Genomic DNA, 24222 nt, shown 5'->3' with positions numbered 1-24222 from the left:
GATCACCTCGAGGTCCTCCCGTGGGAGAAAGGGTGACATACAAACTCCGATCCATTATCGCGGTGCGTGGTGGTGACAGTCCAGTGTATTTTCGGCCGCTGAAGATACCAAGTAACTGGATAGGCGATCCCTCGATAGGCTGTGGAAACTGGCGGCACCGAGCCAAATGTGCCCCGGGTGAGGTCGGTGGGAATGCTGGTCCCCATTGTCCCTTCACAAGTGGGTCCGGCACCTCCAGGAAGAACCGCGGCTGCCCACCGGGGCTGCTCCCCGCGCATGGGCCGGGGGTGGTGGGTCGCTCCAGCCAAATCACTTTTCTCCGTTGGGTGGACAGGGAGCGAGAGATGGACAGCAGAGGTTTCGGAGAAATGAGTAAATCGCCTCGCGATTATAACACGCTAGCGAATACAACACGCCTTTTCCCGCAGACGGGCTCCCCATCAGGGGACTGGGGGGAAAAAAAAAAAACCCAATACTTTTACCTTTGGAAAATTGAAGGGTCTCTGTGTGTGTGTGTGTGTGTGTGTGTGTGTGTGTTAGTGCTGTCGCTGCCAAGCCCAGAATTTTGTTTTCTCTCCCAGCATGCGTTGATGACATCACGAAGTGCCCCTTCTTTGTGTGTCAGTGATGTCACCAAATGCAGTGTGGGGGACAATGGAATCCTGAACTCCGGGCGAGGGCGAGTGGGAAGCGGCTGCTCCTGCTGCTGGTTCAGGGCTGAGCCGGGGGAGGGAAGGGAGGACACAGCTGCTGCTTTAGGGCTGAAACAGGTGAGAGACGGGAAAGCTGCCGGGGATTCCTTTTGCCTGGATTGGTGGGGGCGAGTGGGCTTTGGGCTAGGCTCTTCTTTCTTTTTTTCTTCCCCCCCCCCCCCCTTATTGCTTTCAAACTGAGACAGGTGAGAAGTTGCTGCTGCTGCCGGAGGGACAAAGCAGGTGAGGCAGGGGAGAAGCTTTGGGGTTGAAACAGTTGTGAGAATAGGAGGAAAGCAAGCAGCCCCAGCGCCGAGCCTAATATCCCCCTCTGAGCCTTAAAAAAGCAGCCCCGGGAGCTGCCCCTCTCCCAGCCACCTGCTTCCACCGTGTCCCCGCGGGGCTCTCGCACGGAAGCAGCAGCGGAGCCGGGGAGGGAGCCTGTCCCTCTCCCCCGCGACACCCCTGCAGGTTACTTTTCAGAGGGTCTCCATTAAAAACTCACGTCCCTCTCCGCATGCCCCTTTCTTCCCTCCCCGGGGGGAGGGAAAGGGGGAGGGGGGCCGTGGCTGCCGGGATCCCCCTCCATCCCCGGAGCGGGGGCTCCGCCGCCCGCCCCCGCCACCCCCCGCTCCGCGCCGGGTGGCGCCCCGGCCCCGCCGCCCCCCAGCCCCGCTCGGCGGTGGGGGAGGCAGCCAGGGAAGCCATTGCCTGTTTAATAGTTGCTGTTGCAGCACTTCCGCTTCTCTCCCAGCGAGAGAGACACGAGTGGCCAGGCCCAGCCGCACCGAGGAGGAGCAGCCAGACACAAAGGGAGAGGTAGGGGGACGGGGCACCCCCCGCCGCCCTCCCCGGGGGCAGGGGCGAGGGGCAGGGCCGGCCGCGGCCCGGCGATGGGGCGGCAGCCGGCGGGGCAGGGGGGTCGCGCCTGGGGCTGTCAAGTACCTCTGTCCCCCGGCCCTCCGGGCCCGCGGCCGGGGCAGCTCGGCCGGGCCCCCGCCGGCTGTCGCCCGGCGGGGGCAGGGGAGCTCCCTGGGGGCCCGTGGCCCTGGGAGGGAGGCGGCCGTGTGCCGCCCCCCCTGGGCCCGCGGCTGCCCCCCTCGCCTCTCCCCCGAACTCTCCCGGGGTGCTCTGCCAGCCCCCCCATCCCTCCCGACGGCTTCTCGCCCCTCTCGGGTGTGGACCTGCCCTCGGTAGCCCGCCGTGCTCGCCCTCCTCCCCCCTGCCCCCGGGGTGCTCGCATGGACCCGGGCTGCCTCCCTCTGGCCCCCGCTGCCCCCCTCCCTGACACCGGCCTCCCCGGGCCCTCCACTCTCGACCCTCGTAGGCCCTGGCCCTCCTTTCCTCCACGCCCCCCCCGGCACAGACCCTCTGCTCCCTTCCCCCTCGGCTGGCATATGCCCCTCGGTGCAGTGGGCCTCGCTGGGTCCCACCAGTGCACCCCACTCCCTCCGTAGCCCTTCCCCTTGGTTTGCTCCCTTCCTGCCCGTGTGCCCTCACGGCTTCCAACACCCGATCCCACAGACAGGGGTTATTCAGCAGGCAGGGGTTTCCCACCACAGGTCGCACATCTGCCAGGGTCTTCCTTGTGTTGCCAGTGATGCCCCACTTCCATTTTAGAACTGGCGACGGTCACCCCCCCAGCCCCATCCCTTCCTGCCTCCCCCACGTGCCTCCCGGGAGCCCAAGGGACCGGCGCTGTTCCATTTTTATCTCCTACACCCCTAGGCTCGATAGTGGTGGGTGGTGATGGCTCTTCTTGTGTGTGCAGTTTGGGGGAGATTAGAAAGAATTGCTTTGAGCTTCCCTGATCCTCGCAGTCATCCTCGTTCCAGTCTCCTCTCATTTTGCACTTGCTTTCTGAGAGGAAGCTTTTAAAGTCCCTTTCCCCCTGCTCCTCGGTGTTACTAGTGCAGGGGAAGCTACTGCTCCTCCTGCTGTGGCTGTAGGGCCTAGAGAGGAGAGGGAGACACGAGGATCCTTTAAAAGGAGCATGACCCAGACACAGAGCAAGATTGTCAGCAGCCTTTCTCTGTGTGTGTTTGTGTTCACTGTTTGTTCCCCACGCCCCATGGTGTCTCCTCTCCAGGTTGGGGTGTGTGGTGGGGGGGTCGCTATGTCGGATGACGATTCGAGGGCCAGCACCAGCTCCTCCTCATCTTCATCCTCCAACCAACAGACGGAGAAAGAGGCAAGCACGCCTAAGAAGAAGGAAAGCAAAGTCAGCATGAGTAAAAACTCTAAACTGCTATCTACCAGTGCCAAGAGGTGAGGCTGCAGTCAGTTTTCTCACTGATTTGTTGCATCTTCCCTTCTTCCTCATTTTATTTTGCTCCGTTCCCTTGCTTCTCTCATTCCTCAGCTGCAGCCCCTGTGCTCAACCTTTCCACATTAAACTGCTATTGTCTCACTTTTTTCAGGGTCTTGCTGCAGTGAGTGTCTGCCCAACTTCTCTGCTCTCTGGTCCCTCTTCCTGCTTATCCCAATTTTTTTCCTGGGTTTTCTTCTTCTGGGCTGTTATTCTGACCCTCAATTATTTCTGCTGTCTTTTCCTTTTTCCTTACTAGCATTTGTTATGGGAATGGTCTAGGATTGGCATTTAGACCGTATTTTTTTTCTCTGCTACTGGAGGCTATATGGTCTGAAGTAAGGCATTGCATTTCAACACCCATTTCCATCTCTTGTGGGTTGGAGTCTAGAGTGTCTTTTTTTTCTTTCCAGGACTGATTTGGAGATTAATTAATGTTTGTGAAGTTTTGAGTTTGCTTGCTTTGGGGGAGTGCACTCCAGTGTAAGGGGTGTAATATAGCCCCAGATCTTTACCAACAAATACATTACTGTTATTTTTGTCTGTTCATCACCTATATTGAATTTTCTAAGTATGGTTGGATGCTGGCTGGAATAAACAATCCAGAGCAGGTCCACTTGTGGACATTCTGCTCTAAAATAGTCTTTGCTCACAGCACAGAGTGGGCTTGGGCTTTTTTTGAAAATAAAGTACTTTTTATTGCAGAATAATGTGTAGGGAGAGACACCTGCATAGAATAGTAATTCCAGAACAGCTATGTCAGTCAGTTTTCTTCACTTGGATTGACTCTTGGAGCTACTCATTTAAAAAAAAAAAAAAATTGTTACCCTTTCTTACTTATTCTGTGTGTCACCTGAATTCAGCACCATCCTGCTCCAGGGAGCTAAGCTGACAAATGGAAGTTTTCAAGCAAACTTGCAATCCTTCAGTAAGAATAATAAACCATCTCACTGAACAGCTTTGCCAAGCAGCAGAGAGGTTGTATCAGTAGGTGTCAAAAGTGACTGGGGTTTTATGCAAATACCCTGTTGAAGCAACTAAGTTCTCTGTGGCTTTGTAGCATTTAGGCAGTTTGGTTATTTCAGATCTCCACTTAGCAGGTTTCCATGGTAAACGGACATAGATAGTGGCAAGCAGTGTTTACGTGTTGTGCCCTTCACTCTTTTAAGGAGAAGATTTTTAAACTGCCTCCTGTGGAAAGGCTGTGGTCCTTGTGTGTGACAAGTGGCAGGAGAATGCTGGCTGTGTTTAAAGCAGAAGAGAGGCAGGCTGGGTGGGGAAATCTGGAAGGGAAGCCTGAGTGACAGTAATGGGACTCCAGGGAAGAGGATGATAGCTGTTTGGGCGTTTTGTGGCAAAAGCAGCGTAAGCCCAGAATAGTCTGGGCCGGGAGGACAGGGTGTTGGCTTAGCACAGTGGAGAGAGGGAGCGTCTGGAGCCCTAGGGAGGGTACATGGGGATGTTGTATGGCTCTCAAGGGTGAAGAGAAGGAAGAATTGAAGGTAGTAGGAATGTGCAGGAGCCTTGGAAATAGATATTCACCTTTCTTAAAGTGTCCTTGAGAATGGCGCAGTTATTGACTCCCTCAGGGCTGTGGTTTTTTTTTTCTCAGGATGGTGATGAGAAGCTGGGGGAGAGAGGAGGGAGCCAATTTGGCAATGACTGTTTCTCCCAATCCCGTAAGACAAAATTCCTTTTCAGACTGCAGTTTCCTCTTGGTGCATCACATTTGCAGAGGTTTCCCCTCATTTACAGGCTGGTTGGCAGAGCAAAGCGGACAGTCTTTTTCACTGTGTGGTTGGCATCTTTGTAGGAGCATTGAGCAGTGCACCTGTCTGGGTTCAGTGCATGATCCCTGTCTGCTTTTCTGCCTGTCTCTGTAACAGGGCAGGGCGCCTGTCCTGCTTAGGGGGGGTTTGGACTGGTGGGAGGCTGCAGCTGAGAGTGCCTCTCTCTTATGTGCTGTGGCAGGCTCACAGTGGCAGTATGTCTGCAAGGCGAATGTGTTAACTGCTATCCCACACAGTGACTTACCTTTGTTCCTTCTTGCTTTATTGCCACAGGATTCAGAAGGAATTGGCTGACATCACCTTAGATCCACCTCCCAACTGCAGGTTGGTGTCGATTCCTTACCTGAGGAGGGTGGGGGAAGGTGAGGGGCTGAAGTGTGCCTGTGTGTTGTAACTCTGTTCAGAGGCTCTGGATGGAGCAGAGGAATGGCTGTTTAGGTGGCCAACTACTTTCATGAATGCTTGCACGACTTTAAATAGTTTCCAGGTGGGGTATCTCCAGAGATTGTATGTGTTTTGACCAGTTTTCTATTTGTTTGCGGGGTTGTTTTGTTTTTTTAACAATTGCCTTTCAATATGTTGTACTGTTTTGTGTGTGTACATTTCAGAAACTGGTCTATAAAGAAGAGTGTGAAAACTTTCTCCTTGTTTGTTTTGGTTTTAGTTTATAACTCTAATGCCTGACTGCACTAATCTTATATAAATAAGAGTCTTGCCAAGGGAGCAGAGAATAGTAGAATGCTATGAGGTTTTTAGCTCAGAGTTCTGTTGTGAACAGCAGCTGACAGTGGAAGAGAAGGCGAATTTCTCACTCAGTGGGTGCCCCACTGGAACATACATCTTAGCTGATGAAACAGAAAGCAGGGATATTGTTGCCCTTTATAAGCAGCTTGTTTTTAAGTATGTTTTAGGAACTTGTACTGTTTTTTTAAAACATTACCAGGTTGATTTGTTTCATTGCATGGTGTCCCTGAGCCTCTTTTGCATTTGGAGAGGAGACAGTAGTAGTGTAATATCTTTGGTTATATTTGCTCATCCAAGAGGAAAGAGGCTTTTGGTCTGGTCTGTTTGCCACAGCCTAACTCTGTTCCCATCTTCTTGCTGTAGCTGAGGTTTGATGTCTTTTGATGTTGGTAATAGCAGAAATCAGAGAAAATTATGTTTATAAATAACTGTTTAAATTGGTCTTTCTAGTATTGAGTTTCCACCCACAAATGTACATGAACCTTTTTATTGAAGCTTTTTGCCACTGTTAGTCTGTGGGGAGGCATTAGCACAAGAGTTAGCCTGACAGGTCCAGAGCCACCCTTTCAGTACCAGTCCCAAGGATCAAAATTAATTAAAGGAGGGATTGAGTGTGATGTGTGACATCTAGTCTGATACTAAGAAGATTTTTGTGCTGTTGGCATGGTAGCCAATAAGCTCTGAAATCTTTAACTGGGACAATGTTGTTTTAGGGACAGTAATGGCTTACCTGAATATTACAAAATTTCCAGTTCTTGGGCTAGAGATGTCTGTCCTGTGTGCATCCCAGCTCTGTGTCAGGATGAAGTCCACATGCTTTTCCTTCCTCCTTCCACATTCACCTGATTTTCATGAGAAGGAAACACAGAAGCAGGCACATCTCAGGCACTGTTACTTGCTCTCTAGATAACTGAGTCTGGATGGTCAAGGTGCTGGGACTTCAGTCTGAACTTTGCAAATCTATCCAAAAGTTGTGATAGTATATGAGTGTGTTAGATTGCGTGTTTCTTCTGAAGGTTTGTGTAAATAATATTAGAACTCTAGTTTGTCCTTGTTTCAATTGGATTCATCCACAGGTAAAGATGAACTAGCAGACTACTATTCAAAATACAGTATAGGTTTGGTTTTTCTTTTTTAATTACATAGACCATTGAGGATAATGCACTTCAAGGCCCACATAGTAAGTTTGTGCTATTTCAGCCCTCACAAATATTTCTAATGGTAAAAATTAGTTTGTAGTACAAGTAGTGATGATTAATCTTCGTCCATAGTGGAGTTACAAGTATTCTGCATTCCTTTTGACTTTCAAATGAGTGACAGTGAAGGCTGGCAACTCTTGGAAGTAATGCATTAAACTGGTGTAGTTGTTACTGCCTTTTAATATGTTGATAAGTAGGAAAACGTGAGTGGACGGGTTTGTTGTGTGTGTATGTGACCAAAGGAGTTTTGGTATTGCTCATCTTCGGGTGAAGTCATCCTACTTCTGTAAAGACGGTGCTGAGAGTGAAGGAGAGCAGCTCTGCTTATGGCTAACAAGGCTCCAGTTGTGCAGTCAAGCACTGAGAGTTTGCCTCTGTAGCAGCTGATTTGTAGAAAGGTAGGCAGGTGCCTGTTGCCACAACAGTGAGATGAGTTTCAGCTATTGCATTTATGGGGAAAGTTCACCTCTTGTGAAAAAAAGAAATAGAAATAGTCAGTTTATGACTGTGGGGAAATTAAGCATGTGAGAGACTCTGGTTGCTGCATGATGTTTAAGGTTGCCAAAATTTGTTCTTGGGAAGCCTGCTAACAGTGTCACTGCTTTCCTTTATATTTTTTCCTTTCGTATGAACATTACTGGCATGCTGTGAAGGAGATATTAAATGCATAGTTCAAGAACTTAGTTTCAATTTCCTGCCTTTATGGCTTTGCTCATTCTAACTTTTCCTCTGTCCTCCTGCCCCTCACATCTCTGATGCCTTTGTGCCTCTACAGATTTTTTTCAGGCGTCACTGGAGGAGAGGCCAGTCCTCTCCTTTTAGGCGTCTCATTCTTTTAGTTTAATCTTAAAACTTACATATTCAGGGCATTATGTATGATGCCACATACTACCTGTTGTGCTGTCAATTTTATGGGTTGCCAAAGCCTTAAGTCACATTTGAAAATGTTCGTCCAAAACTGTATCCCGTGTTATGTTGGAAACATCATAATACTCTTTTTTTTTCTTTTTCCTGGACATCTGTTCTTACACCCCTCACCACCATGTTTGTATTTTCCCCTGTTTTATACTTGGTGTTTGATAGAAGTTCGTGGTTGGCTGTGCTTTAATGTTTGGCCTCACTGCGAAATACTGTTCTTCTTTCAGTCTTAATGCAGTAATGGGAGTTCAAGATATTTAACACATCCCAGAGCAGCTCTGTATATTGCAAGACAAAGATTCAGGTTGTGAATGATTTTTAGTAAGAACTTAGTTTTACCACATCTTATATGAGGTATTTTTGTTCTTATAAAATACGACATACAAGATGCAATTGCAAATAGTGACAACCATTTGACATTTCAAACAAAATAGCTTAAAATGAAATGTTTCATTTTTATTTTTGTAGCTTGCAGTGACTGTGTTTTCATGTGTGTAACCCACAGATCATCTGTTTAAAAAACAAAAACCAAAAAACCCAAACCCCAAGCACACTCAACACCCTGTGATTGAGCAGCTGTGTGGTTTTTACACATATGCGGGTAATATGAGGGGAATTTTATTCCAGAACTTCCTCTCTCCTCAGTACTTTCCTTGCTTCTGGTTTTTCCATAGCTTGCGTGTGTCCCCCAAAAGCTTACTTGGGCTTGTCTCTCACTGACTGCTTCATTTCTCATAGTCCCTTTGCCCTTCTGTCTCCTTCCTCAGGCTGTGATTTTGATTTTCACAGGCTAGTACAGTTAGTTGTGCAGAGGTGCAGAATATGTGCATGGAAACAGTCTCTGTTTGGCCTGCATTCAAAAAGTAGATTCTTGGACTTGGAAACATTTTCTAAAAAGGTATATTTAATATGTGCCGCAAATTCGTGGGTTCCTGATGGGAGCAATGCTGTCCTCATAAGTGTCCTAGTGTAGTGTATGTTTGGCAGCTACTTCTGAATGGATTTTAGCCCTCTTCATCATTTTCAGAAGGACAGTGCTCTGAAGGTCTTTAATTTCTGAAAGATGATTGGACTCCCGATATTAATACTGAGTTATGAAAGTTAAATGTGGCTTTCAAGTTCAAAAGGTGGTTAGTGGTTAATATGAATTGGAGAATAACTGTTCGGACCTAAAGTGTTTTAAATCTTTAAGAGTGTATCTGGTGATCTCTCCTCCTACTTTGTATTATATCAGAGAGTTTAACTCTTGCTTTAGAACTCAGAGAAGGTTACTAGGAATTTCTTACTTTTGGTCTTTTGTATATGTTGGTGACAGAGGAGGTGCCATGCCTTTGCTTTGGGTCTGCAGATGTCAAAATATGGTTCCATCTTGCTATGTAGGTAGTCCTGACTTTTGTTTGCTGGTAACACTTGTGAGTGTTGTGCAAAAGCTTTCCTTCTGTCTCTGTGATGAAGTCTCCAAAGCTTTAAGAGAAGTTAATTAAAGCTTTAAGTACTTTTTATTCGCTTCGTGTCGTTTATTCAACCTCTATATCTAAGCATCTCCTGATGGTAAATCTTCTTATTGATGTGAAGTTATGGAACAAGTGGTTTTCCCCATTTTTAGGAATGGGGAGTTAGAGCACACAAAAAACAAGGTACTTGCCCAAGTCATGCAGAAAGTCTCTGGCAAAGTAGAGTAATGAATGTAAATCTCCTTTGTTTCAAGCTAACTTGCAACTGAGCTGTTCTGCTGAAACTGTGTGCATCAGTTACATTATGAGAAGGGCTTTGAATTTGTGTTTTATTGGGTGTCTGGTATTGACTGTATGTAAGCATGGTAATTTAATGTTATTTTTCCCATCTGTGTAGAGGGACCAAAATGGATATTAACTAGAATTAATGTTTTTTAGTCTATCCTAACCAAACTGGAACAACTTTGTCTCCACATGCCTCATTTAAGTCCATATAGGCAAGACCAGCTGTTATTTAAACAAAAATAATTTTCAAACCTTTGCTGAAGGAGGCATTTACCTGCAGGGTTTACCATTGCTTCAGAGCAAAATGCTATCACAAATTCATTTTTAAAATAATAATAAAATACAGTTGTGATTCTTGGCGCCTTCAGCCAAGTTTTTGTAAATTTGCAAAATAAGGACCAGATCTCCTTGAGAGTCTCGTGAAAGTTAACTGTCAGCACTTAATAAATATGTGTCTCAGTAAAGATGGTGGGGAGAAGTGCTCTCCATTATAATGTATGGAATATTAATAGTTTTCAAAACTTTGCAGTGTGGAATTAAAGTTTCTTGGCTTGAGAGAAGTCTGCATAAAATGTGTGGCTCAAAGGCAGTTTTGAACTCAACAGCTTCATATTATAATTACTATATTTCATCTACATACCATGGAAGTCTGGCATTTGTCTTGCTTACATTTGTTTTTTATGGTGCTTGTAATTTTTTGCAAATGTATTTTTTCAATACTTTCAACTCCAATAATGCTTTAAGTGCTTTTGCTTTTAAATCTTGTATATTATCTAAGGATGGATTGTCAGTGTTAAACTCTAATATCAGTGTTGTTTTTGTTATTATCATTATCATGTGTAAAATAGTCCTTCCTGAACACAACCATATTCTAGCATAAACTTTCTGGTCTTATGTTTTCTAAGTAACAATGTCTAATATTTCTAATATTTTTCTTAGTATGCACAGTCAAATTATTAGATCAGGAAGGACACATATGCCAGCTTTTGCTCCCTTGCATAAATAAAAAATTAATATCACCTTTAATGAAGGTGAATTATCAGCTTACAAAAGTGGTTTTAGAACTCTTTTTTTCTATTTCCTCTTGTGTTGCGTTGAAAATGTGTTTTCTGTGAGAAGTTTCCAGATGTAGGATAGGAAGGACCTTCATAATTAGTGCTGTGTGTGGTTGAAAAATATCTTTTGTCGTATAAACTACCAGTGGTTCAGCATTCCCTCCTCGCTTTGTTTGGCATGTGATCCCTGGAGAAATAACTCTTCCTTTTGAAATGGTGTATTAACTAATTTAGAGATCCTCTGCAGCTGTGTATGGTCTCGCTTGCAAACCATAAAAATAATACATTTCTACACAGGGTGAATTTAAGTATGTGGAGGTTAGCAGCTCCTGCAGGCAAAGTCCTCTGCCCGATGTACTCAGACAAAGACTGCACAGGAGCAGTTTCTTTGCTGAGGCTCAATTAGTTAATATTACAGGAATTAACTTTCCTGAAGCTACTTCTGTTTTTATTTTAACTGTCAGAAGTGTTTTGATGGCCAGGCTGTTCGGACACTGTGGCAGAAGCTTGCTGATGCTGTGGTAGATTTTGTTTGGCACATCCTGGCTTGGGAATTCCCAAATGAACTGCATTCTGTGCTCTTGCATGCCAAACATGGAAATGATGAATCTTGAGAGCGGCTGTGAAATTGTATCATGGCTAAGAACAAAGAGGTTTGAAATCCCTTCTGTGCACACTCCCTTGTATACCACTTAATTTTATTACTTGACTTTCAGTTTTGCTGGCCTTGGAGGGCACTGTGCAACTGTGTTTATGATGCTGCATATATGTTTTATCTGACAAATTCTTATATTTCCTCTCAGTTACTCAGTCTTGTTTGGTTTTTCAGTTGTATTCCAGCACTGCTTGTCTAGATTTTTATACTGGATATGTGTATAGCAGCAGGTTATATGTCTGGTTTTGTTTGAAGAAATATGCATTATATGTGTATGATACTCCATAGACATAAATGGGAAATACCATACGTGTGCTGTTCATACTTTAGGGGTTGAATCCATCTTGCCTTTTTATATGAAGACAAAATTACCCATGGATAACTGGCTTGTCTGGGAGATTGAGGAGGATAGGTTCGTGTTTGAGGATTTCAACAAGAGCAGGTTGCCAGTGACTGAGAGCCTTGTGGTTTCTGAGGAATGGGTTGGTTTTGGGAGCCGGTAACGTTGCGTCTGGCAGATGTTTGCTTTGGCCCCGCTGTTGGAAGGCGTGGTGCTGGGGATGGAAATGGAGTTCACCTGCACTGGTTCATCAGTGGATTCATGTCATCAGTGAGTTTGTGTGTAGTGAAACTTGCAGCCTCTGCCTGCACTCTTCTGTAGTTGTACATGACAGACCAGCCTTCCATGCAGCACCTTTTCAGAAGCATTTAATGTACTAAAAAAAGGATACTATTTTATGGGAATGGGTTAAGAGACTACTGCACACCTGTGCAGACTCACACCACGTTCAAAGTTAAGGGCTATGCTTTCTCCACAAAACAAAGTGTTTCAAACTAAGTTAAGTTAATGATGCAATTTAGTCATTATAGGTAGAATCTTGCCAATCTGTACATTTATTTGAAGGAAATAAATTTATACCTATTTTTCCCTCTGAGGCTTAACAGTGGAGGTCTAAATACTCACTTCATTATATTACAAAACAAGGAAAGAACATGTATTGTCAAGTTCTATAAATAAACTACAACTGTCAAAATAAGCACTGTGCACTCAGGAATTCAGAGGGGTTTTCTTGTTTCTCTTGCCAATTTGCAAATTTCAGCAACATGCAGTTGAAATTCCGAGGCATTTGGAGAAAGTGTAATGGTTGCAACCATGCATTTAATACATATTTTCTGTGTGTAAGGGGCTAATTGACATTACAAGGAGATGTTGCAGAGCTGTATGCTTAACTTCAATATCCAATTTGCAGTGTTCTTTATTAGCCTGGACTCTGGGGAAAGGAAGCTGGGGGAGAAAAGGAGCGTGGGGCATGCAGACTGTAGCTCGGGGCAGATGTGGGGTTTGAATCTCCCCACTCACTCCAGTCTCTTCCATGATTTCACAACTGATAATATGAGTCAGATAAGATGAAATTGAGCTGTTTTGAGAACGGGGTTCAGGCCAAGTTTTGGCAGTTTATTTGTTTAAGAGAAAATACAAAGTAATTGGATTAAAGAGGCTGTACGATTAAAGATGTAGGGTCCTGTTAGATTTCTTTGCTTCTCTGTTTCTGTGAAACAGTTTGGAATTTAGGTCTCAATTCCTCCAGGAGCTTCAACTTTTAGAGTCAAAAGTGAGTGTGAACCAAATCAGATCAGCATGCTAGTAGATGTGTTTTGTACTTCGTATCAGTGTAAATGACTGTTTAAAAAGATTGCTCATCTCTCCCTCTGGAGCTGCTGGACTTGCTGGAAACAGAGAGAATCTTGAACTGGTACTGAGAATTGTAAAGACAAAATGGGGAGGAGCTTTCTGGAGCAGGTGGGCTGCTAATATTTAATATTTTTTCTGCTGTGGGTATCTGAGCAATACATGTTGGCCAGTGTGCCAATTCCAGTGTCTCGCTGGGAGAAATCAGGAGAGGGGTCTTGCTGTGTTTTCTTTTGATGCCTAACATTGTGCAGGGAGTTGCGCACGGGAGTAAAAAAGCCCCCAAACATTAAAAATTAATTCTGAAATCAAAAGTGTCTTTTCACAATAGGTGAATTGATGAAAAAAAAAAAAACTACTTCTGGTATGGTCTGAGAGCTTTGTCAGATTTATTGTAGACAGTGATTGTTTTACAAGGAAACTGCCAGAGAAACTGTCTTAAAGGTTTTAGATGCAGTTGGAATATCTTCACTGACATTTTAAGGTGCTAATTTAGGTGTCGACTGTTATGGATTGTCCTATATTTGCAGTTTTCAAGTGGACAACTTCTAGAAAGTTTCAGTGTGTTATTTTATATTCCGAACAAGTGTAGCTGCTCTGAGAAGTGGCCTATAAATGGTGGAGAAAGTGCAATTTATTTCATTGAAGCAGTGTTTAGCTGCTGCAGGTGGTTTTGAAAGATTGCTAAAATGTACACAGCTGTAATAATACAGTTTTAAAGTAATTAGATCAATACTGTAGTATACTACTAAAGGTCATTTTATCAGAAGTCTCTGATCAATCAGATTGTTGTAATACTGTATTTGCACAATACTTTCTGTATGTCTTAGTAACCTTTTTAATGGAGGTGAATGCATACAAGCCTTTATAGTTGGTGTCCTCCTTGTCTTCCTTGTAAGTTATTTATCAACAAGAATTGTCTAGCTTTCTTTTTGATGGGGTAATTCTTAATATGAGATTCTCATCATATTTTGTAGTGCTTTGACTTCTGGTTAAAGTATTCATGCCTCCTTACACTTGGGTGACTGTGGGAGAGAGAAAAGACTGAAGGCTTTAAATAGCTGTGCTATGTCTCAAAACACCATGAATCTCATTGAGTTCTCCATTGCATTAAAATTGTGGTGATTCTGTCTTTCCTACTTTAAATTGAATTTCAACAGCACCCTTGTAATCTAGGAAATGAGGCAGGAAGATGTACAGTAGCGACAAGAGTGACCTAGGAGATGTAAGTTTTGGATGTAACTAGTGCCAGGCCTTCAGCTGCCCTGCTGCTTGTCTTTCAGCTGCATCCCAGGGTTGAAATCTCTAGTGAAATCTTAATGTTTTCTTCAGAATAGTGTCTTTCCAATTTTTCCATCCCCTCACTCCCCTTGTGAGGTTAATCAGATTGCAGGTATTGGTAAGACTGGGAGATGAGTGAGTTGCAGATGAGGAACAGAAAAGGACATAAAACTACTCAAGGTAGCAAGATTGTAAAAGGTATTAATGGAGACTATAAGGGACAGCAGAGAGAGATGGCCCGTCAGGATGGCTGAGGAAAATTACACTGGTTGCTGGAACAGTTGCAGCAAAGGTGGAAGTAGGGACAAGACTGATGTTTTTCTGCTCCAGCAATTTAGCTCCACTTTCTGCTCCTTGCACTGTAAGGAGCAGAAGACACAGGGCATCCTCCTCTTGATGGATTGGGAGGACCATCCATGGGCCGCCTTCTTCTTGGGCATGAGTAGATTTTTGAAACAGTAAAGCATACAAGCTGCAACAATAGTTTTTCTGTTTTGGGCTTGTAGGTGTCACCCTATCCTCCCTTCCCCAAAAAAGTTCTGCTTATGTTGCAAAATTGCTTTTTTTCCCCCCTTATCTGATAGAGGTAAATAAGTGAGTTGTTTTATTCAGCAGGTGTTGTATTATCTTGAGTATGTGATTTAGTTATTTTCCGATTTTGTGCACACCAGGGTTATCACAGCTGTTACTTTGCGATACTACTACATTGTAATAGGATAATGTATTTTGAGATATATTAGTGTTGGGGCTTTTTTCTTCCTGGATAGTGGCAGAGAAATAATGAAGTCGTCCAACAGCTAATCCCTTTCTTTGGTGTCTTTGTGCTCCTACTTCACCTTCCACCTCAATATCTAGGAGGACTATAAATATTGCTTAAGGAAATATGAGTTAAAATGCATAGCTATTACTTGTGTTGAGACATTCCAGTTTCAAGTACTTAGTAGTCACTTTGTGTACTCTTAATGACTATAAATATTATGTTACATACAAGGTTATGTAATGTAAGGTATGTCTTCTACATTGTTTTTCCCCCAGAAAAAGCAAATTTTCTAACCCCACAGACTGTGCAATCTGTACTTTCTGCATTGTATTTCAAGGATTTTGCCTTGTATTTCATAGAAAAGTCTTATTTATGAGGAGATGTAAAGTCTAGACAAATAATTTAGCATTGGGATTGTCCAGGTGCACATTTCACTGCATGCTAAGTAGCATAGAACTAGCCATTTAGGACATATTTATTAACTAGTACTGGATTTTGTCAGGAAAGACTGAAAAGTGGGGATTGGATAGCGGAGGCTTCGTGTGGTAACACTTTGCAGTGGGGATACAACAAGGTGGCAGGGTCCAGCCATAAAGGGTGGAGTGGTGATTTGGGTTTGGATCTGGAAAGGAGAGCTATCTTTTACCTACTGAAGTCTGTTCTGTTTGCAGCAGTCTACATTGATTCAGAACAAATGAGGAAAAAAAGGATGGAGCTAGAGTTGATGGCTGAACTATGACATACTAGGAAAGAGTGAAAATACAGGGTGGGATTAGATTTAATCCCTTAAAATCAGGGAACAAGACAGAAAAAAAATGTATTTTGCCAGATCCCTTTCCAGTAGTAAATCTTACAGTCTCTTGCAGAGAGTCCGAGCAATCTCTATACTTCTCTTCTAGGTTTTCCTTTCCTTCATCATAATCCAGTGTGTCCCAAGTCACCCGTGTGGTGTAAATTCTGGAAGAAAGAGCTGGAGTGCCTATTCTGGCTCATGGAGCTGGGCCTCTTTCTGCAAGCCATCTCAGGCATGTAAAGAGCAGTGCTAGTGTCTCCTGCCTCCTTATCCTTCTGAGCTGAGCATTTTCTGGTCCCTTCTCTTTCCTGATGGCTGCGCTGATCCTTCAGCAGTAAGCCATTACATCTGTCAAAGTCTGCAGCCCGTGCCTACAGGGAACCAAAGAGGCAAGTTTGTCCTGTTGACAGAAAGAAAATGTATATTAGGAATTTAAAAATAAGCAGACATAACCATTCTTGTTTTATTAATTTACTTGCAAATGAAGTAGCAGTGATCAGCTAAACTACTGAATGTGTATGTAGATTTTTTTTTTTTTTTAATTGCTAAAGTATCTGGGTCATGAATCAGAGTAGCTTGATGAAAGGGAAAGAGGAAAGTGTTTTTAAAGTACTTAAATGAGCAAATGGGATAATCCTGAGTGCAAGGTAACACAGAAATTGAAATTTGTCATCTTTCTTTATGTAGTACTCTTTGGTCATTGGAAAAGTATTTTTATTAGCTTGAAAGGTTTCTAGTCAAGAGGACACATCTAAACTTCACTTGGGAGTTATGAGGACATTTGACTGTGCAGAAGGTGAGCCTGTATGAGCATTTACACAGCAGACAACTGTATGCCAGGCAAATGAAAGATTCTTTGGTCAGTATTTTTACTAATCCTCCTCTCATGTACACATTGAATGTCACAGCTGGAAAGGCATTGCTGTTTTAGCAAATGATTTCTTTTCAGAGGGAGAATCTCATTTTTTTAGATATTAAAATAATGGAACTATAATGTTTGCTTAGATTGGCTTTCCTGAAAGATAATGTGTCATATCCTAATGACACACTAGATCCAGTGTTAAATTTCAGTCTTTGCTGGAGATAGTGAATTAACTGTGTCCAGAAAGTGGGTTTGCATGTCCCTGCTTATATTACTAAAGGTCAAGGTCACTAAAACAGTTCTGTACAGTTTAATGTACAATATGTATTATTTATCCTTTTTTTTCTTTAAAGTGCCAGACCGTTTACTGAAGTGGGTGAGCACTTCACTGTTTTATATATAGGCAATGATTTTCTCAGCTGATTATGCACAGAGGGTAAGCATTTTTATTGTCCTTTTTTATTTATTTATTAATTATGCTGAGACAACCAGATGGAAGAATGCATTCTTGCCTTTGGCTTCTGAAGGAAAGATCTCTATTTTTGTTTAGTGTGCTAAACAGGGTTATTTTCTAGTAAGAGTTATATAGTATGATTGTGCAGTTATCCTCTCTTCCAGAGGGTCATATATGTGATCTCTGGTCAGTATGGGGAAACTCACACTTTTGACCTTTCTGTCTCTTTGGACTCATTACTTGTTGGACATAATGGTCCTGAAATTGCTTAATTGTTCCGAAGAGATCATTTGTGCTCATTCCGTTATTGCCATTTGATGCTGCCTCTCTATACACTGCCAAAAGTCCATGGTATATTACATTTTTATTGTTATGTAAAGCGGCTGTAAAACAAACTGTGGCTGTGTAAGTGTATTTGAAATCTTTGCTATTGGCTACTTTGTTTTTTCCCTTTATGTCTCTAACTTTTACATTTATAGTTTTGCCACCACAGGGAGCTAATGAAAAGCAAACATATAGACTGTTAAAAAAAAAAAAAGTAATGCTATGCACAGATTCACATTGCTTCCTCACTCATATTTATTATTCTGTTTCTCTGTATAAGAAAATATAGGAAGGACATGCTGTGCTGGGATGGTTTTTGGTGGGAGGATTGGGGATTTTGTCTTTCCTTTGCATTGCTTTGGCTGTTAAAGTCCTCTGATTTTAGGAGACTTCAGCAGTTGTAGATCTAGTGACAGTACAGCAAACAAAGGAAGAAGATAAATGTATGTGCAGTAGGACATTGATCTGGATGAGGGGAGGTCTGTTTAACCGCCTTTTTTAATACTTGCATTGCTGCCTGTGGGCACTCGGGCCCATGTGCATCCTTACCACTCTCACAGGATTATGAAAGGTGATTTCTCTTATGTGTTCAGGTTTCTCTTTACAAGTAGTAGTGAAGAAGATAAGGGCTTAAATTATCCTATATTTTTGATTCTTTCTGTATGCCTTTGAGTATGTAGTAGAACACTATGTCTCATAAGAATAAAGTCAAGATGTGGATACATTTAAGGATCTGACTTTCCACAAAAGCTGTTTCCAGTAAGAGTACTCATTGAGATGATGAGTCTCTTGATCATTCTTTACCCTAGTGGGAAAAGTGTGTGAAACCAGCACAACAGCCACTGGGCAACCTCTCTTAGCATTTCTCATCCATAGTGGTCACAGCTGCTAAGATGTTTTTAATAGGTAGACTTTTTCTTAGTTTAAGCTGGTTTTCCTGCTTTAATTGGAGCTTGCACAGCTTAGACCTTGCTTTCCAGTCTTTTCAGAAATATACTTGAACTCAGTCAACACTGAACCAGAGCTGCCTTCCCTCTGGAACCTGTGCTGAGGAGACATACCTACTTGGTGGGGGTCTGTTCTACATGGATCAAAGGAACATAAACTATAAAGATTAAAAGATGCTCAGGAGGGGAATATGTACTTGGATTTTGCCAGCAGTTAAAAGTAAATCCCTTACAGTAAGTAAGACTCTAAATGGTGCCTCTCAATATGTGGTTTGCAGTAGTTGAATTGTGCAGGAAGGCTGAACCACTACCAGACTTCAACTTTGAAATAAATGAAGTAGATTTTAGCTTGATTTTTAATTTGCCCGCCATTTCATTTTGCAAATTATGAGGTAATTCGTAGTAATTTGCAGGTTTTAAAACTGTTAGATACTATCTGTACAACAGCTCTAGGGGAACAGTGTTGAATCAGATCTGGTTTTTGTCAGCAGTGTGTTTAGAGCATGTATGTGTGTGCAAACACACATTTTGTGTTCACTTACCAGAGTGCAGTTGAAGTTTTGAGAAAGTAGTTATTTTTTTCTTTACTTTTTCCCTCCTAAATGTGCAGAAGTAGCTGTGTGGAAAAGAATTACTGTAAGATCAAGTTTCCTTTTCTTCAGCAGTTAATTTGACTTGTAGAAGTCGACAGACTATGTGTTTTCATAAACTATAAACATTGCATTACCCAGGAGAAGCACATGTAGGAAAGTCTCTTAGGGGTGTGCAAAACAGACTCCAAGGATAATGCTGATTTGCCAGTTAATCCCAGTGGCATAAAGGGTAAAGTCAAACTTCTTTTCATGACTGAGAGGGGATCAGTGCTGCCATAATGTATATGCTTGTTGTTACTTTGTAGCAAAAATGATAATACAATTCTAGATCAGCTGCAATGGAATACCATATAGGAGTGTGTGTGTTCACATGTCCCTGAAGTGAGTGAGTACAGCTATGGGGGTGTACAGGTTTTGTGTACTCAAACTTTATACATTAAATAGTGTCTGTATGATCAGAGCTAGATATAACAGTACCATTATCACACAAGTTTGTTAAAAGATATATGACATTTTTTGAAAATTCAGTCAGAATGTCATCACACTCAATCAGGACACCTCATTTTGTATTTCACCCACCTGGATTTCCTTTTTGTATCTGATCCTGTCATCAGGTAGGAGCTAATTGTGCTCTTGTGCCCTGGCTAATCATAGTCTTTGCAGAGTTTTGACTTGCAACAGTGAACTTCCTAACTGTGTGGTAACACTTTATTTATTTATAATCTGTTTCACTGTTGAAAATACACCTTTAAAAAAAAAAGAATCTAATCCAAATGATATGTATTGTCAAGAAGAGTTTCTCTGTTCCAGAAATTTGTTTTCAAGTCCTCAAAGCTGGGCAATATAACTGATGCCTTTTCATGTGTAGCAAATATATGCTAATAAATCTGGTGTAAAGATCAGGGATCCTATCATCCTGCAGAATGAAGCATTGAAGTATGTATTTTTCCTCAACTGCAGCGTTGTTTACATTAAAATAAGATGAGGGAAGTTGGAATTTGGTATCGTAAGATGCAGTGCAGGCTAGTAGATCTGAGGGTAGGCAACTTTTGTATTTAGGGATCAGTCCTATAGCTGAAGTAATATAAAAGCTCTGTTGTTCCTCTGAATTGCCCTTTCCTGTCCTGCAATAACTAAACCAAGCAAGGTTTTCACTGAAATTGTAACACCAATGTCATCAGTCTGCAATCTGGTGAGTTCCCTCTGAAATCTACTTCCACTTGCTTTTACAAATTTAGCGCCTCTACATGGACTTTCCTATTTAATGAAATGTTTTGACTGAAGTTGTGCTTTTGTATGATGCAGTTTACACCCAGGTAATGGTAGTTGCACGCAAATACAGATGTACACCCTGCAAGTGCCCAGAAATGTCGTTGCAAAACCGTGGCGTCGATCCCTTTTTAAGCTGTTCATCCATGACCCTGATGATGGCACCTGAGAACTTGCTTATGCTCACAAAAGAAGCTGCAACTGTTGACTGTAATTGCTTTCACAATGAGGATTAAAATAGCATGCTGAGTATGTGAGATATCAGAGGTTTGGGTGACATTACATATAAAGTTCTGTTCTTTTGCTTTTTTAATTGTCCCTCTCCCTCACTAGCATCTTCAGCCGCACACACTGTATTTCATTTGGTTAGTTTGTGGTTCATTGGAGTGGGTTTTTTGGTTTGGTTTGAGTGTTTTCCAAATATGGACATACCAGCATTGAATAGGGGAGCATTTTTTAATGCTTTTGGTATTTGTTTTCTCATTTTCTGTCATAAGCCTTATGCTTAAAGTTCATAGGTTTGAATTTCTTTACTTCCTTGCTCATCTTTCTCTGATCCTCCTAGTAGGCAGGTAAGTTTACTCTGTCTGGAAGAACACAATCAGGATGAATTACGTCAGTCATTTAACTGCTAACTTCATGCTGCACTGAATTCTAGTGTAAGAGAAAATAAATCAGAAACATCTGTTTTCTTTTTCTCATAACAGAAGAACAGAGATGTTCTATTGAAATCAGAGATGTCAAATAGAAGAGCAATAAAAGGAAGATATTATGCATGTACTTGACACAAATAATTAGTCTCTGGAACTTACTGTCATAGGAAATTATTGAGGCCAAGAACTTAACAGAATTTGAAATGGAATGGGTAGGCATGTGGCTACCATCAATGTTCAAAGTCAGTATAATTAATTATGGTGATTGGGAGCAATATTAAACTCATGCTCCTAGGTTTAAACAAGATACCTTGAGATGTTGTACCAGAAGAGTATGGTGGAGGGATTTGTTTGGGGTGGGGGGAGTTTGTTTCTTCCAATTAAGTTGCCTATAGACTAAAATCTACTTTTGCTCTGAGTGTTACATTGAAATCTTTGTCCAATCCCAGCTTGCACAAAAAGTGGTTTTCTCCCTCCTTCCACATACACATGTGCACACCTGTCTTGTATTCTTTGGGACCAGAAATCCTCCTCCCTTACTGACTTTATCCCTTTTCATGCTCCTTTTCCACATCCCTTTTCATAACATGTCATCCCAGAAGTGACTTTTTTGCATCATGTCTGATCAGGTTACAAGGGAATGCCTACGGAAATGACCTACAAAGTGAGCAATAGAATCCGAAGACTTATAAATGATTAATACCTACACAGAGCAGAAGCCACAGCGTTGATTAAACTTGAGTGTGCTGTAATGAGTGAAATCACTATATTTCTGTAAAGGAAGTGATGATGGTAGCAAGCTCTTTACCATGTCTTGCCTTTTTAATAAGTGGCACTTCAGGTTATGGAATTAATTCCACAGAGTGGGAAAATATCAGGAGTGAAGAAAGAAATATGTTAAAAGGCTAGACTATTATAGTTGACATTTATGCCTGCAGATCTCAGCAGGACTTTAAACTACACAGTTTCTACATGTTGGGGCTAGGGAGGAGAAATATCTTGATATGCTAAAGATATAAAACAAAACAAAAACAAACCCCTCCAAAAAAACCCAAACCTAAAACCACATAACAGAAAAGCCCAAAACAAACCCCCATCTGTAGATTCAGAAAGAAAAGAAAAAGGTAGTTGAGCAAAAGCTAATAGAAACAACAATTAGAAATACCTAGGCTTTAGTCAAAATATTCCTGACCTCCAAATTCTTATATTAGGAGTCTAGGAAAGGTAACTTGAATAAATCATGTGGCTTTAAACAGAAGAACCTTAAAATGTCTCCTGTAGAGGAGTTCAGCTCTCTGCAGAGCTCTGTGCTTTCCTTATAAGGTTCTGCTCTTCTGTAATTATCTAAAAACTACTGTCAGTTTAATGACAGAAGCAAAGCTCGGTGCTTGTTTTGAAGATGCTCAGCAGCAGCATTGATTGATAACAAATCTTTAGATTTTACTCTTCCATAAAAAATACAATATTTTGTCTTTTCTTGGGACGCAGATGCAACAAGGATGCTTTCAAAAGTGTTCTTTGCTGTCAGTGGGAATGAGGAATGCCATAATTACTGACTGAGCTAAGTGTGATGAAGCAACCCCCCAGTCCAAGTGCTCTTTAGTGATCTGGCTTTTGCAATTGCTGCTGGGTTTGTTGGGGTGGGGGTTGCCAGGTTCCCAAGAGGTTTCTCTGCCCCGCATTGCGTGTGAATTAGTTCTGTTGAACTTGATGGAATTTTTGTCATTGATTTCAACTAGCCCAGACTGATACAGAAATACTGGCTTTTAGAAAGAGACTTGACAAATGTATGCTTACAGGATAGGTCTTTAACAAAGAGTGGTTTGCTGCAAACTTGGAAGTAGGGAAAGAAACTTACTCTTTACTGGCCTTGTGCTCACTAGGGGCATTATCACCTATGGTGATAAGTCTTCCCATTTTGAAAAAAGGGTCATGTGAATGGAAAAGGCTTAATTCAAGCACATACAAAGTAATGGTTCATCTATCAGCTTCTGTGGAATGGTGTCCACTTTAGCTAAAAGAGTGTATTGGAGAAGTAGGTGGATTTTGGAGAGGAGAGATGGAATTTATTAAAAAAGAAACTGGAGGACTTCTCATGTAAAGATACAGGGATTTTTCCTTTAAACAAAATCCAAAAAACCGAAACCAATAAATGTATCATTTACAAAATCACAGAAAATGCTGAATTGGAAGGAACCCGCAAGGATCATTGAGTCCAACTCCTGGCCCTGCAAAGCACCATCCTCGAGGATCACACCATGTGCAAGAGTGTTGTCCAAACACTTCTTGAACTCTATCATGCTTGGTGCTGTGACCCCTTCCCCGGAGGAGCCTGAGCCTTTTTCTTGTTTTTTTTAACCTCTAGAAAAAACAGACAGGAAGGTATTTTTTCCTCTTCTAAGAACAAAGGCATATAGAATGAGATTAAAAGATAATGAAATTAAATTTTTTTTACTTTTTGCAGAATGAAATGGGGCACAGGAGTTCTATGCTGTATTACATTACTGAAACCAGGAATTAAGCAAGCCTCAGGCTTCTGTGGAGGGCAAAATCAGACAGAATTACTGCAGCTTATGAATAATACTGATTTCAGAAGGAAAACATGGATGCCTGGTGTTGAGGCTCAAGCAGTTACCACCGAGGGTGTTGCTATGGTAGGGGAAAACAGAAGACCTGGCAGAGCCCTTCTGATGCCCATCTCTTTCCGATTTGACACTGGAAGCCAGTGAGATACAAGGTGTTAATTTAGGTGGACTTCAGATCAGATCCAGCCTGATGGATCTGTATTTCTTTTGATAAGCTAGTAGATAAAATTTGCACTTGCCCCGTGATCAAAATCTTTGCAGTAATACTATCTCTAGTACACTTACGTGTGAACTGAAGTTTATTTTAACATTGTTTTATAGGGGGAAAATTGTGTTTAGAAAAAAATGTCTTTGTAAGTCATGTTGTAAAAAATTTGTGCTCTATGAAACACACATTCATATATGTGTGTGTATATATATATATATAACAAAAGCACTTTTAAGAGTGATTTCTAAAAGTATTTTCTATTACATTTTTGTCAAATTAATATGTCTCTCAGAGAATCGAGTCTTAAAGCACAAAACAAATACTCACTTTGGTGTCTTACTCCAGTACTTAAGATTAAGGTTGACTTTTCCTGATTGGATTTCAAGTTTGTAGTATCATTAACTCATGGCTGAAAGTTGCATGGGTTTTCTATATATTTATGTAAAGTGAATTTAAAAATCATATTAGTATTGGTTAGTTTGCTAACCTGTTAATGATACTGTCATTGGGATGATTTTTTGGTGAGTGATGTGTTCTATTCTTCTGACAGGTACAAGCTCAGCAGAGGAGAGTTATTTTCAGCTATTTTACCTTAATTGGAAAAATAGTTGGCTCATCCTAACCTGTAACGACATTTGATTAAAAACCTAATAGAAAATTTAAAAAAAAAAAAAAAGATAAGTCACTTTTAAGGATGGGAGTG

The 24222-nt window shown here is 41.9% G+C and overlaps 1 protein-coding gene across 3 annotated transcripts in view; it reads left to right on the top strand.

Annotated features, from left to right (window-relative positions):
• Positions 1–575: 575 nt before the first annotated feature.
• Positions 576–24222, top strand: part of UBE2E1 (ubiquitin conjugating enzyme E2 E1) — a 44116-nt gene continuing 20469 nt past the window's right edge. The window contains exons 1-5 of one of the 3 annotated variants that reach the window (XM_042043212.1): positions 576–770; positions 899–935; positions 1447–1511; positions 2782–2960; positions 5064–5114. In XM_042043212.1, coding sequence (XP_041899146.1) covers positions 591–770; positions 899–935; positions 1447–1511; positions 2782–2960; positions 5064–5114 — 512 coding nt within the window. In that variant the 5' untranslated portion in view covers positions 576–590. Of the gene's footprint in view, positions 771–898; positions 936–1396; positions 1512–2781; positions 2961–5063; positions 5115–24222 lie in introns of those variants that run through there. The other 2 variants (XM_042043210.1, XM_042043211.1) reach the window with 2 other exon arrangements.

The sequence above is a fragment of the Corvus kubaryi genome, unplaced genomic scaffold, assembly GCF_017639235.1.
Source record: "Corvus kubaryi isolate FWS band 111438036 unplaced genomic scaffold, C.kubaryi_AGA036_p1.0 37398, whole genome shotgun sequence".
Taxonomy (NCBI): domain Eukaryota; kingdom Metazoa; phylum Chordata; class Aves; order Passeriformes; family Corvidae; genus Corvus; species Corvus kubaryi.
Note: the sequence above shows the minus strand (reverse complement) of the source record. Positions and strands in the feature narration are given on the sequence as shown.